Source organism: Anser brachyrhynchus (genome assembly GCF_964034855.1).
Source record: "Anser brachyrhynchus genome assembly, chromosome: 11".
Classification (NCBI taxonomy): Eukaryota; Metazoa; Chordata; class Aves; order Anseriformes; family Anatidae; genus Anser; species Anser brachyrhynchus.
The window spans coordinates 19,623,278-19,642,060 of record NC_137706.1 but is presented as its reverse complement, the minus strand read 5'-3'; the positions used below and the strand labels follow the sequence as shown (position 1 = coordinate 19,642,060).

The following is an 18,783-nucleotide window of genomic DNA, read 5'->3' as shown; positions in this document are numbered from 1 at the left end:
TTTAATGTATGATGGAATGTAGTGAAATACATCTGTTTTCATGCTGCCTACTAGCTTCTTGACAGCTTGATAGAGCTTTATGTCTGCTTGTTCTAAGAGTTTGAACATCTGGGCCTGTGTATAAAAATTGAAGCCAAACCTCTGAGAAACCCAAAATACCCCTGTTTTCAGAATACGACTTGCTTGGTCGTGTAGCAGAGCTGCTCTGGCTTCAGGTCTGAGTGGCTGCCGTGCTGTTCCTACCCAAGGATGGAGATGGAGGCCTTGTCCTTCCCATCACTTCATGCCCCAACAGGAGCTGCCCGCAGCTGTATCACATCTGTGAGCTCTTCCCCATCGTTTTGGATCCCATCATTCACGATGAGCCCAGCCAAAAGCTCAAGCAGGAGGCTGGGGCGTGCGTGCTGCTGAGAGATGGGCTGGGGGTTCTTTGTTTCACTAAGCCTGTGGCCCCAACTGCTTGGAAGTTGAGTGCCTTTTGGCCTCTTCCCCCTCGTGTGGGTTCGAAACATTTTCCTGTGGCTGGAGAGCGTGGAGATGCAGATCAGACTGCTTTGGAGGCAGATAAAACTCTGCTTGCTTTCGAGATTCTTTCAGGGACAAAAATGTGGCTGAACTGTTTTTATATTCTGAGCGTGAACGTGTTGTGGAGCAGCGAGAGCCTTTGGTAATTGGTACCATTAGCCTCTGGGAGCGTAATCAGCGCAGTAATAATAAAATTGGCATCCATAAGAAGGGTTTTGTTCTGCTTACGTTGCCTGGCAAAGGGAGCGGTGATCTGTCGGGGCAGGGAATGAACAGGCACGGCCCAAATCGACAAACTTCATTAACATGCTGCAGTCAAGGCAGCTAAAGACAGTCTGGACTGCTCTTGCTGAGCTTCCAAGTGGGCTGGCTGCTGAAGGGAGAAGCTGGCGAGTGGCTTATTTGAGAACTTTGGATGTCCCGAGCTGTTTTGTCAATTAAACATCTTCGTGAAAAACCCCTCGGATGTTTCTTAGCATGGCAAAGGAACGTTTCAGCTAACGAAAGGCAGGAGGAAAGGCAGAAGTGGGTTCTGGACCAGGCCAGTGCTGTTTGGTGACACGGCGCCCTGTCCTGCAGCTTATTTTGGGATCAGAGCATGATGTTCCCCATGGAGTGTGTGCCTGTCCGATGGGAAGGCTGTGTAAAGATGATCCTTAGGTTTCTGGCATGGGTTTTGTTTGCACTGTTGCTTTCCTAACTGCAGATGTAGGAACTCTGCTGTGGAGGCAAAATAGTCCCCATACAACAAAGCTCCCAGTGACTTAAACAACAGGGAGGTCAGGGACGTGCTGGAAGGAAGAGCCTTACGGCAGTGAATAAATCAGGAAAGGCTTTAGAAATGGGGTGCATTTTGAGGAGAGGGAAGGATCTCCACACTCCAAGAATAAACAACACAGTTCATTCACTTCCATGGGGGTTTCGTTAGTAGTTTGAAGGGGAGAAGGATCAGGAGATCCTGAGACGATGTGCTACAGGTCGGGACATTGCTTAACCCCCCTCAGGGGCTGTGGAAAGTCCATTTGTTAGTAACAATTTCTGTAGAAAGGGAGAGGAGAGCTAGGGAGTAGCTGTGACAATAAATGCTCCAGTTGTGAGACAATATTTGAATGTGAAGACCCTGTAAGAGGAAGGGTGTGTGTGTGTCCTGATGTATTTTAGCAAATACAAGTCTGTTAGAGCTGCTTTCTTGGGTGGTGGGAAAAGCTAGTCAGCTATAAGAAAACATGTCTGAGTGGAGGGGGACTGGTAAGAAGAATAAGCCCAGTCAAACCCTGCTTGATTTTTCCAGCTCCTGGGAAGCTCTACGAGGTGAAGCTGGTGGCATTCAATAAGCACGAAGACGGTTATGCGGCCGTTTGGAAGGGCAAAACCGAAAAGGCACCTGCAGCAGCAGTAGGTGAGGAATGCCCTGTTCGTTGTCTGTCTTGTCTGTTTGGCACGTGGCTTCAAAGGAAGGGTGCAGGTACAGAAGAAGGACTTCAGGAGGGACATGACCAAAATGGGGAAGGTCCCAAGATAAAGGAACTCCCTTTGACAGTCATTGCAGTTGTTTTGGAGGAGTTATCTTGGGAAGGAGAGAAAGGAGGAAATTATCCCCTTTCTCAGTGCTCTCTGGCCCCATGAGTGGCTCGGGGATGGTTTTGGAAATGCCAGGTAACCTGGGTTTCGTCTCTTATGTTACACACACTCAGGAATGTGGGTGATCAGCATGCCAGGTTTCTCAGTGTTAGAAATCGAAAGCTCTGAGGACTGGGGCTCTGATCCCAGCCCTGTCAGTCTGTTGTAGGGTGGTGAAGAGCCTGTGCTCCTCCTCACGCTGATGTGGACTTGTTGAGTGGGTAACTTTGAAGCTGGCCTCCTGTGTGCCCCAGCAGTACGCCACCAGCGTGGTGTGGAGGTCCTCATTAGGATTTTTCCCCACAAATGAGCAAAAGCATGGACAGCTTCGTGCACAGATGGGCTAAGCAGGACATCCGTGGTTACACTGGAGGACAGCATCTTCGTGCAAGCTTCACAGCCTGTTTTATTCCCCGATTTCTGTCTGTGGTGGCTGTCCCTTGCCTCACTGTCATTGCATCTCCACATCTTTCGCTTTGTCTTGCACCACCGTAGATCCCCCGGTGCAGAAGGGTCCTCCGCTGCCTCCAGTCCAAGTCTATGCAGAGTCCAACAGCTCAACGTCCATATGGCTCAGGTGGAAGAAACCTGACTTCACCACGGTCAAGATTGTCAACTACACCGTGCGCTTCAGCCCTTGGGGCCTGAAAAACGCCTCTCTTGTTACGTACTACACAAGGTAAAGAGGGATGCTGAGGGTTCTTCTGCCGTATATTGCTCGTGTCAGGAATAAACACAAGGGAGGAGGAATCTGCAGGGATGTCCCAGTTCTTGGCAAAATCGTAGGTGTTTCAAATGCTGGGATTGTCTGCCTTGGTCACAGATGAATTCAGAGATGGTGAAATGTGGCACTGGGATTTCCACAGTGGGAGTTTGTCCATGACTTAAATACCAGGAGGCAATTTACAGACTAGTCTCTGCATCTTTTCTGCATTTTATGGACCTTACGTGCTTATTTTATTTCCCTGTTGATGACAAAGCCAGGCGTAAATCTGGCCAGACTCAAAGCATCCGTGATTTGTGAGATGGTCCTCTCAAGTTTGGTTTAAAAATGGATAGAGTTTAAGGAGTTTTGATTTGGGGATATATTTTAAATCTAGATTTCAATGCAGGTTTTCAGCCTGTAACTAGTTTTTGCTCTGCAAGTACATAAAAAGGGGTCCCAAAGGCTGGGAACCTGCTTTCCTCTGTATCTGGGAGCTGAATGCTCTTGCATTCACATGACCACAGAAGATGAAGCTTTAGGTGAAAAATCAAATACTGTAAGAGTTAGGATAACTTCTTATGGTGCTCCTGGGAAGGTACCAGGGTAACCATGGGTTCCATCGCATGTTAATGACCTTGTGAATGCCTCCTCTTTTGGCAGCTCGGATGAAGACATCCTCATCAGTGGGCTGAAGCCCTACACCAGGTATGAGTTTGCTGTGCAGTCCAATGGTGTTGGTATCGATGGGCCCTTTGGCAGCGTGGTGGAGCGGTTCACCCTTCCCGACCGTGAGTATTTATGGGAATTGAACCTTGATCTTTCCTGGACTTCTGTGAATCTCCATCAAATCCCCAAGAGATTTCAAGCTCTGATGTCACTGTGTAGATAAGAAGCTGAGAGATGCTCAGGGTCCCGATCCCACTGAAGGAGTGCAACATGTCCTGTCCTGTTGGGGGCTAAGTAGCCTCCTTCCCTCTGCACTCCTGACAGCTTGTTTAGACAAGATGTCCAGTCACCTGGGTCACACGTCATTTTATGTGTGCCAGTGATTCATGGAAGGCACGGAGCGGTCGTCGTGCCCTGCAGGTTGGGTGCTCTCCTCCTTGTTTCTGCTGCTCACAGTGGTTCTTTACTCGCATCTGCCAGGTCCCTCGACTCCTCCATCTGACCTGCGGCTGCACCCACTCAACCCCTACGCCGTGCAGGTGCACTGGTGCCCTCCTGCCGAGCCCAATGGCATCATCGTGGAGTACCTCATCCTGTACAACGCCAACAACACGCAGCCTGACGACATGTGGACCTTGCTGACACGAGAAGGTGAGCCTTCCTGAGGTCCAGGCAAACACCTCTCTTCAGTCTCCTCTAAGCTTAACTAAATACCCCACCAGCTATTTGGTTGCTCCTGCCTTCTCCCCGGGGTTTGTGTGTCAGCCTACAGAGCCCGGGCTGGTTACTCCTGCTGATTTTTGACTACAAACAAATTGAAGCTGCCAGCTTCTTGAGGCATATGCTGATCCTTGCTTCTGGTCATATAAAAAGAGTCCAGGGATATGACTGCCGAGAGACATGAAATCACATACACATCTAGGGCTGAACCAGCCATTGCCATCCAGCAGACATCCAGCAGGTACAGGCCACTGCCTGGTCACTCCTAGGAGGATGTATGCCAGCATCACTGTATGCAGTCTGTGTCATCAGCTCTGTAAGCAGCACATTCATTAATACCTAGGAGGTGTCTGCATTACCTCTTAGAGCTCATGGCACAAAATGCCTCACTTCTGGCGGTCCAGCAGACTTCCGCTGCTGCTGCTTTGCTGCAGCCCTGTGAATGCACTTGAAATTGCACATTTTTAACCTCTCTTGGCTTGCTTTTGATCAGGAAATATCTTCAGCACTGAAGTGCACGGACTGGAAAGTGATACCAGATACTTCTTCAAGATGGGAGCAAAGACAGTGGTGGGGTCTGGTCCCTATTCAAACGTTAAGGATGTGCACACGCTGCGGGAGAAATTGTCTGGTACGAATTTCCCCTTTGTCCCGGGGCAGGAAACGAGTTGCATTGCTGAAAACCACAGTTCATCAGCAGTGGCATTTCTGTTTGCTAACGAATTGTGTAGAATGTGAGATGTGCAGAATGTGAGATGTGACTGCGGGTAGGAGAGTGCAGAGGATCACAGCAGGGTCCTCAGATGTGCAGCTCCATAGGCCCCAAGCAGCCCCAGAACCCATCCCACAGCAGAACTCAGTCTCTCATCTGCCATCTTGGCCCCTCTGGAAAGGCACGTGCCACCTGCATCTCGCTGCCTTTGTTAGGCCTGTGTAGCATGAAATTAATGAATATACATGGATGCCAGCTTGCTTTAAGGTGCTCTAAATTGTCACTGCCAAGCCATATTTGTTTCCTTTTTGTATATAGAGGCACCACCCATTGGTTTTAATGAAATGTTTCTCTGAACTCAGGACGCTTTGTGCCTTCTTCCTGTTAACAGCTGAAATAACGCACCTGTCCTTCCCCTACTAGATGTTCTGGACATCCACTCTGTCACGGGAATCATTGTGGGAGTCTGCCTGGGGCTGCTCTGCATACTCTTCTGCATGTGCGCCAGCTTTCGCAACAGCAAGCAGAGGTAGGTGCCACCTCGCCTTGCAGGGGGGAGAGGAGGCTGCTGTGGAAGGAGGCAAAATGTGCTGTGACCTTCTTCCCTGTGTTCAGCTGGGCGGTTTGGGATGCATTGTGCATGACGTCAGGTAATGTAGAGATTGAGTCACGGGAGTGCTAGCCAGCTAGAGAGAACATACTTTTTTTTTTTTTTTCTTTTCCAGTGGGGAGGTTGGAAAGGCAAGAAAAAGGGAAAAAAAAAACCCACTATTTGCCGTTTGCAAATGTGTGTTTGGGCAGTATTTTCCTTCTGTTGCTGGACAGCTCTAAGGATGTTTGGTTAAAACTTTCACTTGGGAAGGTGATGAAAGACAGCGACCTCCCTGTGAGTAACAGCTTGGTGTAAGTAGGATTGGACTCAGCCCAAAGCCCCCTGCTATTCCAGGGGTCTGGATCCAGCCACAAGCATTTGGAGAGACTGCGATAGGAAACCAGCGTAGTGCCTGAGGAGAGCTTTGAGCTGGCGAGAGATCCCAGGCCTCGGAACAAGCAGCTTCCTCTCCAGTGTCAGGCTTGGGTCTAGTTGCTTCTACAGGGACAGGCTGAGTGGCCTGGGCTAGATAACCTTGGCAGTCTCGTGGCAGTTTGGGACAGAGGAATGTGAAGATGATCAGAAATGTCAACTCTTGCTTGTTTTCCCTCAGGGAGGCCCTGCCAGGCCTGGATTCCCAGGCAGCCGGCAACCACGCTTACTACCACCGGGGCAGGCAAGGGGTGGCAGCTCCTAGTGCCACCTCAGACGCGCACGAACTGGAGTCCCTCATGTCCCCGCTGCCGGAGGATGCACCCGTGCCCCTGGGAGACATCACAGAACTGACAGAAGTGCACAGCCTCATCCACACGAGCCTCCCTGAGGACATCGTTCATGGGAAGAGGAAGGTAATGACCTGTGCACGTGGTGACTGGACTCCTACCCCAGGCAGGAGCCTTCTTTTGGGGTGATCCTGCTGGGAAGTCGGGGTCTGATTCTGTCTGGCTCTGCAGAGTGCTGGTAGTCTTGGCTGCAGGCTGTCAGATCCAAGTTTGGGATCACCGTGCCATCTGCCGCCCTGTTTCACCTGCCAGGGGTAGTGGACCCTTAGCCCCAGAAGAAAAGAAATCTTTCCCGGCTTGCCTGACGTTGCGTTGTCTTTCACTCCTCCCTGCCCATTTCCTCTCTCAAGCTTGTCTGAAACATTTCATTCCATTAGGGAACCTTTAATTGGCCTAATTTAGTTAATCTGTTTATGTCTCTCTTTGTAACCCGGGGAGAGCATGTAAAGTAATTAGGAGGTTCAGTAAGACAAATGCCTTGTGAACGCAGGGGATTTGCACCAACAACACGCTTGTGTGTCGCGGGAGGGCAGGTGAGCTCAGGATGTGTGGCTAACCTGCGCTTGCTGCTAGCAGCGAGGCAGCTGTGGCCTTTTGGAAATAAAACGCCTTCAGCTGCCCTTAACAGATAGCCCTGTGCGCTGCAGCCATGCTCTTGGCTGTCCCCGAGTGCCGTGTCGGATCAGCGCTCAGCTGAAGGAGATGGTTCGCAGCCAAGCCGCATCCGTGGATTTCAGCGGAGTGGAGCTGCCTTTCTGGACCCGAGCCGAAGAAAGAGTGTGAGGAATTTCCTACAGCTCTTTCTGTCAAACAAGGAACAAATGTTTTCAGCGATGGCGACTAACCCCGAGAACAGGTCAAGCGGAGGAAAGTCCCTTCCTTTGGAGGCCTTTCTAGGGGCAGCGTATCCAGATTTCTCTTCCGAAGCAGGAATGCTGTCTGCAGAGGTCTGCAGGGTGACTTCTGTGCCTGCAGAGCAGGGGCTGGAGAGGGCAGTGCCCTCCAGTGGGAGGGGGCGATTCTGGCAGTGCTTTCTCTGCCTCCTGAACTGGATGGGGAAAGGCAAGTGAGAGTTAAGTGTGCCAAGTGGTTTTGCTAGCAGAACAAACGGCTTGGTTTTTGATGGATGTGGACAGGGAAGCAGGGATCGCTGTGGAGCAGCCACCCGGAGAGCAGCATTGTCAGCCGAGGAGCCCGGTGAGGTGAGGATGACCTTGCAGGTGACAGAGCTGGAGTGGTGGCCGGGAGCAACAGGCTGCTGTTGCTGGGAGCGGGCACTGGAGGGAGATGTGCGCCCGCACAGGAGACCCCACTGCCCCCTTCCCGCTGGGAAGTGCCACCTGAGCCAGCCCGAGCTCCATCTCACCCGCCTCATACCCTGGTGGGTATATCTGGGTGTGAAAAGACCCAGGCCAACTGCCTTTGTCGTCTTCTCATTTCTTCTCTCCTGCTCTCTGTGGTTGGTTCTGTGAAAAGCGATGGTAAGAGGAAAGAAAATCCTTTTGGAAAGAAATCCTTGGTCCATCCTGGCAAGGGGAAGCTCCCCAGGGTGCTCTGGTTCAGGTACCAGCACTTGCACTCCTAGTCAACAAAGAAAAGGAGTGAGAAAAGTCTCAGGGATCCCTTTTATTTAGCAACATACCGTGTCAGCACAGGGCTCAGGATGTTGGCTGAGAGACTTGCGGTCCGATGCTGCTGCTGGGCAGGTTCCTGTGGCTGTGGTGCCAAGGAGCTGGCAGCTACAAGCCTGTGTGACTTCTCCAAATACCTGCTGGGCTCTCCGCCCCGCGATGCTCTCCTGAGACCTGTTCTGTGCTGGCTGGTAGCACTGCTGTTAGCAGCAGCGATGGCTGCTCCGGCGCTTGCAGGCTTTTCGTGTGCCGGCTCGTTACGTAGCATTTCGGGGATTATTCTTCATCGGTTTTGTCCTTGTGGCAGCCTGAGGCTCCGTGTTGTTAGGAGATGTGCGGCACAAAGAAGGGCCAGTAGCAGTAGCCCCTCTCTCCTGATCTCCCATCACAGTGTGGGACCGGGCGGGTTCCCAGCAGCGTGGCTTCAGGAGGAAGGGACAAAATCGTGTCTGGGTGGCACCACGCGGAGGTGGGGTGGCCCTTGTGCTGCTGAACACCCCCAGGGGCCCTCACGGGACCCCTCTGCTTGGCTGCTGAGCAGCCCCTTTGCCTTCCTCTCTGTGCGTTCCCCGGTGGTCACACACCAGGGTCTGTACGAGAACTGACAAATGATTTTTTTTCCTTTTTTTCATGTCTTCCCTTTCCCAGTGACCCCCAGACTGCCACCCTCGGCAGCCCGCGCTACGAGTGATGCTGTAATGCACGGGCTGTGGTGCCGCAGCTCCGTTTCCCCTGACAGATGGACCGAGGATGCTGAAATGGCTCTGCTCCAGACGTCTCCGTCACTGCTGCTTTGCGGCCAAGCAATTTGGGGGGTGGGGGAGAGCGTTAAAAAGCATCTGCTTTCCACGGAAGACTTGAGCTTTTCATTGAGGGAAGCCAAACCCAAGCATTTTGGCCTAGAAACGTTTGCTGTTGTGCTGGAACCTTGCTTGCTTGCATCCCAGCTCTGTCCCAGGGAGCCTCCTTCCCACGGGGACCGCGTTTCCCGTGAAGCATCCCCGTAACTCAGAGGGCAAAAGCTGTAACACATCGGGGAACTTGGATCTCCCCAGGTTGTTTTTCATTTGCGTGTAGAAATTCTTCTGCGTGGAAGGAAAGTCCCGATGTTTTCTGGAGAGACCTCGATGAGAGCAGTGCTCCCATTGACAGCCAGCAGAGATTCTCCTTTTTCTGACCAGGGAGAGCTTTGTGTTACATCACTGTGGGCAGGGATTTGGCCTGTTGGTCTGTATGGCACGGGGCTTTCCCTCTCCTGCAGACTGGTACCATTCAGCGACGAGTCCCTTCTCTCCACTGTGCCACCCTTAAAAGCTGGGCACGTCTGAAATGTCCCCAGCTTTCTTCTGTGCAGGACTTCAAGCTAGCTTAAATAACTGTCCCCATAAAATAGGGAAGGTTTCAGGATCAGCATTTCCTACGTGGTCATCCTCAGCTCATATATGTGCATGAAATCTCTACTTGTCACTGAGAAGGTAGTATGGTCTGGGCACGTTTTTATCAGTTGGAGTTTCTATGAAAAGGCTAAAATGAAGAGGCTTGTTTGCTTTGATAAGGATTTAGCTGTAGCGGAAACACCTCTGATTGGAAGATGTTTTTATTAGTTTCCATTCTTGTGTTTGCAGTGGACTGAAAAAGGGATTTTTCCCTCTAAATTGGTGTTAGAGTGACACGCCTCACCCTTATTCTTCTATTGTAAGAAAAAGAAAGAAAAAATAAGAGAAAATTTCCTTGCCGTCTTCAGCCATTCGCTGTTGCCCTTGTGTAGAAACAAACGGTATCATTTATTACACCAGAAGATATTGCCTGAAAGAAACAGAAGCTTTCAGGCACACAAGACCTTTGGGTCTACGGTGAAAGCAGACCTGGAGTTAACTGCAGCTACCCAACCTCGGAGACTCAGCCCCGAGAGGGATTCCCCCGCACCGTAAACGTGCTCCAACAACATGTGGGAGATAGGCCATGTTGTGTGGCTGAGGGGTTTTTTCTGTTTGTTGAAAGTTGCAAAGTGGTGCAAAACAAGTTTGTTCTTCATTGCAGCCAATTTCAGCCAGAGCCGAGCAGGCTGTTCCCGGAGTCATCAAAACCTATGTAAACATGGCAGATTGACGTTTCCGCTAACAGATGGCCCGTTGGGGATTGCAGTAGAGCTGCCTGTTTCTCTCCACGTTTTTTTTTTTGGTATTCACAAGATGCCTGCAAGAAGGTTTTCGAGTTTGCTCTGTGTATGCGTGTGATGCTCAGATCTCTCTGATGGCAAATATGCATGCAGGCATCTATAATAGGACCCACACATTTGCGCGCGTGTGCGCATATTTGTGTAGGTTCGGCGCTGAAATTTCCAGGCAGTATTTGCTCAGTAACGTATGTTCCTTGGAAGAGGCACAGAAGCCATCAGGCAGCGATGGAGCTGCAGAAAGCCTTTCAGATGGCAGGAGAAGCAAACCGAGCGCGTCGCTTGAGCGCTCGCGTTTAGTGATATTCCTTGTTGTGAGCCGTGTGTGAGTGTTTGCTTAATTTCTCGCTATTGGAGTGTAGTTTAGTGCTTGCCCGCTTAGAAGGGAAGCAGTTAGGGAACGCTCTTGGCTCAGAGCATATTGCTGAGGATTGTGGAGAGAAAAACAGCAAAGATGCTGCCTCCAGCATCTACTTCTGAATTAGTGACTGCTTGACGTCCGCAGCTCCAGGTCAAGAAGCCCCCATTCTGCGGGGTGCTGCCGCTTAAACGAGGCCCTTTACTCCTTGTTTTCCTGGGGCTTGATCCCGGGGCAGTGGCCGAGCTCCTGGGACTTGGGGTTGGCACTGGGATGTAACGTGCTCTGCCTCCCACCAGGGCAGGGTGGTCAGAGGGCTCGGGGAAGGCTCAGGGAGCCCCTCGGCGTGTACGTGAACGCTTAAACGTGCCTCCTGCCAGCACGAGGTAGCGTTTGCTGCTTGCTAAATAGCTGACTTAGGAATGCCTGGCTCACGTACAACATCTGGTCGTGTATTTCTACCTAATTTCCAGCCAGATGGACCAAAGCACAAAGAGGTCAAATGACTCACGCAAGGTCAGGCTGATGTCAGGAATCTCCTTGCTGCCTCGGCTGGGCTCGCACTGCCTTCTCTCTTGCTGCAGTAGAGCGGGGCTGTGCAAGCAGTGGCCACATCGCAGAGCAGAAACCTTTTTTCCCTGCCTGACAGTGAGCAGTAGGTGGTTAGGGGGTGTGAATAGATGTGCGCTGTGTATCTTCACCCTCAGTCTTCACCCTTAACAGCCATCACACTCATACCACCAGTGTTCTGTGTGCATACACTTGTCAGGTCAGGGCGTCCTCTTCACTTTCTCTTTGCTTTAACCTTGCATCGTCCTCTCACGTCTGTCTGGACAAATTTTAACATCAGTGGAAGGAGCCTACAGACAACTGGCTCGTGTATTCCCTAAATCCGCGCGGTTGCGTCAGTAGCGAGGCCGAGCTCGGGTAGATGCAGGGCAGCCCAGTAAAATCAGACCCTGGAAAGAAAATACTTTTCTGCCTGTGAACTAACAGTCTGAACTGTTAAATAACTTCAGCTCTTAAAGGCACACATTTCCCATGCACAGAGGTGTGCATTCAACAGTTTATTGCAAGGGGAAGCTGAGAGAACCCAGAACAAATTGCGTTCAGCCCATATAATTTAATTAGATCTACAAACAAGGTAACACTGGTTGCCCAGGGGATTTAAGCTGAACTAAGAATTGCTTGGTGGTCTGTTGCAATAAATAAATAAATAAATGAAATAAGGCCCCGAATTTTGTGCCTCTTTATTGATGGGCAATAGCCGAGTGTTTACCCAGGCCCTAGCTGAGAGCAGGAAATGTGTCCGCACCGCAGAGCGAGCAATTTAGCATTGTCTTCAGCTCTTGCACACAGGTGAGGGTCCTTCTCCACGCTGCGCAGTGTTGCTTTGCCAAAGCAAATACTGGAGTCGTTCAGCTCCAGGCTTGCCACCATCCCCGTTCGCTTCCAGCTTTGCGGTGTTTTCAGTAGGCTCGCTCTGCTCGGGGCTGTTGGCAGCTTTGCAGGGAATCGATTGCGGTGGACCTTGAGGTGGGTCTTGTGCCTTGATACACACTCAAAATTAGAGAACCAGTGGAAGGTCCCTTCTGAGTCCCGTTGTGAGCCATCTGGCAACTCGTAGCCACTCGCTCGGCATCAGACCGTGGCACAGAGCAATAACCTGTTGTGGTGGGGTGACCGTGCCAGGCCGCTTCTATTTCGATGCCTCCAGAAGCGTTCCCTGCGTTTAACTTTGATCTTCTAACACCGTGTGATTTTCTCCAACTTGCACTTTCCTTTTTCAAGCTATTTCTCATTTCAGGCTTAAGAGGATAAGGATCTGTATCTGTGGTAATTGGATCTCTTCTCTCCCCCACTTTTTTTCTGCAGTCTTCATGGAATAAATCGGCTAACCAGCCCTGGACAAACAGCATAGCCAGATACGGGGACGCTATCACAAAAGAGCCTCTCTCTGCTGTGAACGGATCACTGAAGCTCCCTTCCAGCGCAGGACAAAAGCTTTTGTTACAAGCTCTGGTTTACGATGCCGTGTTGGTGGGTGTCTTTTGGTTTATTGGCTTGTGCATTCTGATGTGGTTTTCTCCTTTTTCCCCATCTCCCTTTCTCCTTTTTGCAGCACGGGAGAAAATATTTTCTTCTGAGCTGGCTTTAGTTGGCTGATCACGGGCTTTATCTCTTTCCTGGGTATAGGAGTGTATGCCAGTGAGACGGATGGGATTTGAGTAAAAGCTGCTTGTTTTTTTTCCAAGCATCTCTGAAAGCCTCAGCTCTCCCCTCGTCTCCTCTCTTGACTTAAGCCACCCCCCAAGGGCCTGTGCTGAAGAGGGCTGGAGAAAAACAAAAGCCGAAAAGGGCTCAGGCCTTTGGGTGGGGGCCAGAGGGGTCAGGCAGCTCAGCTGGGAGCAAGGCTGTGGTAGTCCTGGCTCTTGAGGATCCGGAGCCAGGCACCAGCAGTCTGGTTGTGAGTTAGGAGCTGGAGCGCTCAGCACAGAGGAATTAAGACCTGCAGCGTGCTTGCCTGATGGAGGAATTGCATTTTTGCCTGTGGCAGGAGTCAAAGATCGAGGGTTGATTTAAACTCCTTCTCCAGACAGAGCAGAGCAATTTCCCCTGCACTTGTCGTCTTTATGTGGGTGTACGGACTGGGAAGAAGTGCTGTTTCTGGTATTGCTCCATGGGAATAAATGTGCACAACTGTGTTTGAGAGTCTGTGCGAGGATCGGGACATCTGGGCCACCTCAGCAAAGCAAGCTGGTACCTGCTCAGGTTGTCTCTACCAGAATTGTCTGGTTGCTGCTTTCAGCAGCTCACCCCCAACAAATCCTTCTAAGCAACCCACCTATGTTTTCTTCCCAGATAGTGGTGTGAAAATCAATTATACACAGGATGTAATTAACGTTGTGGATAGAGTTAAGACAATGTTTTACAACCCAATTACAGGGCACTGTTTACAGCACAGCTTACCCATCAGGGTTTGTCAACAAAGAGGGAAAAGTGTTAAAATATGTAAATGATGCACAAAGTTGGCTTCAGCAGCGAGCACAAATTACACATGGGATGTCTCACTTCCGTACTTCGAATTGTCTTCTTACTGCTAAATCACACGGCGCAGAATCTGAGCGCCGATTGCCTGAGGAGCTCTTCAGGAACTTCCAAAATAGTTTGACTGGTAAATTATTGAATAATGATCAGATGAATTATTGAACGATAAGCAGACTGACCTGCTTGTGAGCCAGATTTCTGCAGACCCTATAGCCTGAACTATTGAAACTGCAGAAGAGAACTGATTATTTTCTTTCTGACTTGAGTTTACACCATCTTTAGCGAGCTGTGACAAGGGTTATAATGAACCAAGCATACGGTGATATGTAGCTGAGGTTAAACCAAAAAAGTGAAGGGAGCCCTGGAATCTGCTCGTGGGTCCTTGTCATGAGCTGTCTCAGCAGCCAATTTTCTCAAGGGCTGACCGCTCGCCCTCCAGAAATCTGGCTGTTAATACAGAAATGGACTGGTGAGTTTTGAAAATTGTTGTCTTTGACAGAGGCTTGGAGAAATGGTTGCTTCAGCCTGCCAAGAAACCTTGGGCGTATCGCTCCCTTGGGACTTGCCTTCCCAAATGTAAAGTAGCAATAATGATCCCGAGATGATTTGAGATGCTTCTTAAGGCTTCAGCTCTGAAAAACATATCAAGATAATGCTTAATAGCAGCATGTGTACATCCCATTGCACTCTGTGGGATTAAAAAAACACCGCATGTTGCAGTGCATGGTTGAGTCACAGCCTCAATTAATTTACTTTGCCTTTTCATTTTTTTTTTCCCTTTTTGATAACAGAATGAAGCAAAGAAAAGCCACCCGCCAGCCAGCCTCCACCAAGTGGAAGCAGAGGTCATCGTCCATTCTGATTTTTCAGCCTCTGACAGAGACTACGACTCCCAGCTGCACGCCCTGGACACCGAAGAGACAGAAAGTGAGGAGCAGGAGCCTGAAGAGTTGCCCTCTGGCGAGCTGGCTCTTCCCGGCTCTCCCGGCGCCCAGCAGGATGCTGGCCAAGCGTTGGATGGCTGCAGGGGCAGTTCTGAGGTTCAGACCCAGGAGGAGCCGTTACACACCACCAGAGGGACTCCCAAAACCGAGGCCGTTTGCATCCCTGGGCTCACCAATGGCTTCCACAGGCACGGGGAAAGTCTGGATTCAGTGGAAAGCGGAGATTCGGACTCCATCCAGGAATGCAGGGGGGACGTGCAGCCAGTCAAGTGCCAATCGCTTTCCGTGGCCCTGGAGGAGGCCCCCCTGTGTAGTAACTCTGGTTTAACCAGTTCATCCTCAGCATCTGAGAACGTGGCATGTGTCCACAATCACTGAAGAGTAAACTAATCTGATTTTGATCATGGGAGAGCTAGAAGCACTACGAAGGGCCTGTCCCTGTGAGGTACTGCGTGCCCAAGACTCGCTGGATCCAGCAGGAGCTAAGAAGTTGCAGCATCTCGCCGGGACAGGGTTAGGACCTGTCAGCTGTACATATCGCCTTCAAGAAATCGGTAGGTAGACGGATAAGGGCCCAGCTTTCTTCCTGCTGAAGCTAGTGAGTAACTCGGTGTTCGTGGGAGCAGGACTGAGCCGTCTCCAAAGTCTGACCCAGCACCACGGCTAGGACAGAGCCTGCTGCGCTGGGCCGGTGCGGTCACCTCGCGGCGGTCCTCGAGGCGCCCAGCAAGGCTCCTTCCGATGCTGGCAAGAGGCAGGGTGCACCGGGCGATTCTCCTCCGCCGTCTGTTCGCCAGGGAGGGCCTTGGCACTACCTTTCTGCCTCGTGGTGTTGGGATGAATTCCGTTCAGAGTCCCACGAGGGGGTGGAACCAACACAAACAAATGCAGCGAGCTGTAACCACCAGCCTTTTCTGCCCTCCCGTGGTTAAAAGGATTATAAGGCTCTCTTTGTACGCTACCACAGTAACTATTGCTAGCAGGCTGATGTAGTGGCCTTTTATTACACACTCTACGAGTGCCTCTAACAACTTGTACTATATAGAACCTTCTTCAGCGTCTGGGTCATTTCACCAGCCCGGACTTTGTTTTACGTAGGTTCTTGTACCTAATATTTTAGGTACACATCTGTCCTTTTAATGTACAACATGTATTTTTATTTCCTTGGAGCATCTTTATATTATTTAATTTTATAAAGTGGAGTAGTGTGTGGTATAGAGTAGCATTTTTACTACTTCTCTCTTTCTTTTTTTTCCTCCCTAACAACACAACTACCTCATGTCTGTTGGAGAAAAAAAAAGCAGTAAATCTACTCTTTCGTTATAGTCCATTATAGGTTTTAACTTATTCTTATACTGCCTTTTTCTAAAGAATATGTTTGCACTGGTTGTTGACTATTTTTTATTGAATAGCGCTGCAGAGCTGATGTCTATCTTGGTTTGCTTCTAAGTGTTGCTGGAGGACACGTTCCCTGCAGCTGGAGAGTTGGGTTGTGCGCTCTGTAGGGCTGTGTTTTGCAGGAGCTGGCCAGAGGAGGCTGCTTCAGCTGGTGGGATGGTGGTCAGCCTTTCTTTAGAAGTTTGTACTAGCAAAGATGAAAAAACAACAATTAGAAAATCAATCTGTGATCTAGGGGAAAAAGAATCAACAGTTGCAAAAGTGAATTGTGATCTTGGGGACGTCTCTTTTTGTGCCCAAGTGGGGACACCTTAGCTGCTTCCGATTTTCAGAGAGCAGCTCTCAGCCTCCTGTAAGCTGTAGACCTGCTGAAGGCTTTGGATGAACAGGTGATAATTTCTAGTCACTTCTGAGTGTCCTGGCCAAAGTACTTTTTAAGACCAGAACAAAATTAAAGTCAAGTCCTCAAGTCCTTGTGCCGACACTGGTAGGTCTAGGTTTATTAGAGATAACATTTGAAAATCATCCTTTGACCCTTCCTTGCTGACACCGTCGGCTTGCTGCTGACATGTCTCTTAGCCTGGCCTCCTGGTGGTGGGTGAACTTCTGTCTGTCCTTTAGCCTGTCTCTGCCCTGTTCCAGGTTCGTGGATTTTGACTGTGGACACTACAGATGGACTCCTCGGGGGTGATAAGGATTGTTAATTCTGCTCATGGGGTGTTTGGTAAATGTTCTGCCTTCCCGAGGATTCAGAGATCTGGCTGTTTGTTAAAAGACAAAATGAGGGTAAAGATTCCCAGCTGGTGTTGCTCCAGCTGGTGTTTGGTGTCTTGAGGAGTCTGAGAAACGCTGTTCCAGGATCAGAGGCACCATGACTGAAAGGCGGTGTGTGGCACGGAGACCGGAGAGCGGTGCCAGCGAGCAGGCTAGGCAGGAGGTAGTGCATGGAGCTGGAAAGCCAAGAAATGATAACTGGGCAGAGGAAGCGCATAATTAACCTCCAGAACTCACTGCCACAAGACTTTGAGACTAACGACGTAGCAGGGCTAGAGATAAGGCAGTGAAGTGTTATTGCAGGCAATAAGGGCAATTCACAGTTATTTGGGAGCGGATGCAATTGCAGAGGTATAAACCCTCAGCTGGGCAGTATCAGGCACCAGCTGCGGAGGGTGGGGGGAGATACTGGACCTGAGTTGCTGTTAGTTTTATGGAAGAGCCCTTGTCCTTCCCTGGTGACAAAGCAGACCCTGTACAAGCCACGTTCCTAGCTGTGACGTGCAGAAAGGGAGAAGGACCCAAAAAGCTCACTCCAGAAGGACCCCTGGTGACTTCTTTTCACCTCCAAAACCAAGTTGCTACCTCCGAGTGTGACAGCCTACCAGCAGACCCCTGCCACTGAGATCAGTGCCAGGGGTTGGGCCAGATACAGACAGGACTGGTGCTGGAGTTCTGCTGGCTCCCTGTCGTGTCGCTGTGCCTGGGCCCTGAGCCACCATGCAGGGCCTTTGGGGATGCAGCCTTAGCCCAGTGGTGATGAAGGACTGTGCCGCAGTCACTGGGGCACCCTGACGTACGTGCACCCTCTGCCTTGTCTGTGCTGACTTCAGGAATCGTACAGCCATGGGGTAAGCACTGCCGATCAGCCCGGAATCCGTTCCTGCCAGTCACTGAAGCAGGCGTGGCGTGGCAGCGTTCCCCCGGATCATCTGGGGCCGATCGTGAAACCTCCACGTTAGTTGCGTGCTCTGAGAGCAGACACTTCTCCTTAGGCACCACAGAAATAGTTTTGTGTCCCCACGTTGAAGCTGCTCCTGATCTCGTTCCACCCCAGTGAATTTTACCAGGGCACGAAGCTGGCACCATTTGGATGTCCGGGCGCCGTGGGGGCAGTGGGCTGGAGTGCCAGACCTCAGCTGCAGAAATCAGGGCCGTTCCCTCAGACCAAGAGACCGCTGCTGATGGCAACAGCAAGGCTGCTCTCCGTACGAGCGCTGTGTCCGTGCGGTGTCTGGGGGCCTTGGTGCCCCCGTTTGCTGCAGCTCTGCCCCAGGGCCCCCCTTATCCTGAGCACGTGTGGGACTGGGTTAGAGATGAGTGGAAGAGGACAGATAGTACACACGTTACGTGTAAAGCTGAAACAACCAGTGCATCTATTTTTTTATCATGAAATAAGTAGCTTTCTTGCAAATTTCTCACAGACACTCAAGCTGTTGATACCTTTAATTACCCATCACACTTGATATATGTTCCTACGCATCAGGCTCCCTTCCCCCTTTTCTTTCCTTTCAGTAACACTAAAGATTATTGCTATTCAGCTTTTTGCCGGTGTATATTGTTTTACATTGTTAAAATGTCAGATTTGTCTCACTGGCATAATTTTGTAGTATTAACGTCGCCATTTGGCTACACAACTGTATATTTCCCATGCTGCTGTGAGAGTCACGATTCTTATTCCTTTACTTCTTTTAAATCCTTGCTACGTGAAATACATGACTCAGCTGAATATCTCAACTCTTTGATTTCTTACTTAACAGACAATAAAGTTCTGGTTTAAATAGTTAAAATCAGATAACGTATAACCTAGGTTCTGAGAGTTTTTTATGTTACTAGCCTAATAATCCTGAGGTCAGCCCATGAAACATGCTGTATAAGGAAACAACCATTTTAGTACACTGCTATATATGTTTCTGGTCTCATTAGAAATAGATGTCTTGAAGGGTTCATTTTGTCTTTTCTAATCAATACCCTTGTTGGAAAAGAGGTCTTTAGTCCAGCAGAAATCCGCCATCTAGTTCTGTTATTGTATTCCCTTGATAATATTTTAAAATTAAATTTCATTTAACTTTCCACACTGCATAAGGATGTGTAACCAGAACTTGATCTTGTTTGAAGATTGTGTCTGTAT

The 18,783-nt window shown here is 50.1% G+C and overlaps 2 protein-coding genes across 6 annotated transcripts in view; one reads left to right on the top strand and one right to left on the bottom strand.

Moving 5' to 3' along the window:
- Nucleotides 1-16,121, top strand: part of IGDCC4 (immunoglobulin superfamily DCC subclass member 4) — an 86,799-nt gene extending 70,678 nt beyond the window's left edge. For 4 of the 5 annotated variants that reach the window (XM_080551440.1, XM_080551439.1, XM_080551442.1 and 1 more), the window contains 9 exons: nt 1,817-1,924; nt 2,641-2,824; nt 3,512-3,639; nt 3,998-4,168; nt 4,731-4,868; nt 5,373-5,478; nt 6,155-6,389; nt 12,364-12,528; nt 14,328-16,121. In XM_080551440.1, the coding sequence (XP_080407566.1) occupies nt 1,817-1,924; nt 2,641-2,824; nt 3,512-3,639; nt 3,998-4,168; nt 4,731-4,868; nt 5,373-5,478; nt 6,155-6,389; nt 12,364-12,528; nt 14,328-14,858 (1,766 nt within the window). In that variant the 3' untranslated portion in view covers nt 14,859-16,121. The remainder of the gene's footprint in view (nt 1-1,816; nt 1,925-2,640; nt 2,825-3,511; nt 3,640-3,997; nt 4,169-4,730; nt 4,869-5,372; nt 5,479-6,154; nt 6,390-12,363; nt 12,529-14,327) is intronic. The other variant, XM_080551441.1, reaches the window with a different exon arrangement.
- Nucleotides 6,412-11,031, bottom strand: LOC308176136 (uncharacterized protein). The gene is made up of 2 exons (XM_080551447.1): nt 7,966-11,031; nt 6,412-7,789 (listed from the first exon to the last, which is right to left on the bottom strand). The coding sequence occupies exons 1-2, from the start codon at nt 8,220-8,222 to the stop codon at nt 7,057-7,059; spliced, it is 990 nt and encodes a 329-aa protein (XP_080407573.1). The 5' UTR covers nt 8,223-11,031; the 3' UTR covers nt 6,412-7,056.
- Nucleotides 16,122-18,783: the final 2,662 nt, after the last annotated feature.

Bases quoted from the DNA above. Each gene is read 5' to 3' on its own strand.
- LOC308176136 (XM_080551447.1), bottom strand. From the start codon at position 8,222: ATGCTACGTAACGAGCCGGCACACGAAAAGCCTGCAAGCGCCGGAGCA. The intron at 7,790-7,965 runs GTATGTTGCTAA...CGCTTTTCACAG, and splicing joins CTGAGCCCTGTGCTGACACG to AACCAACCACAGAGAGCAGG.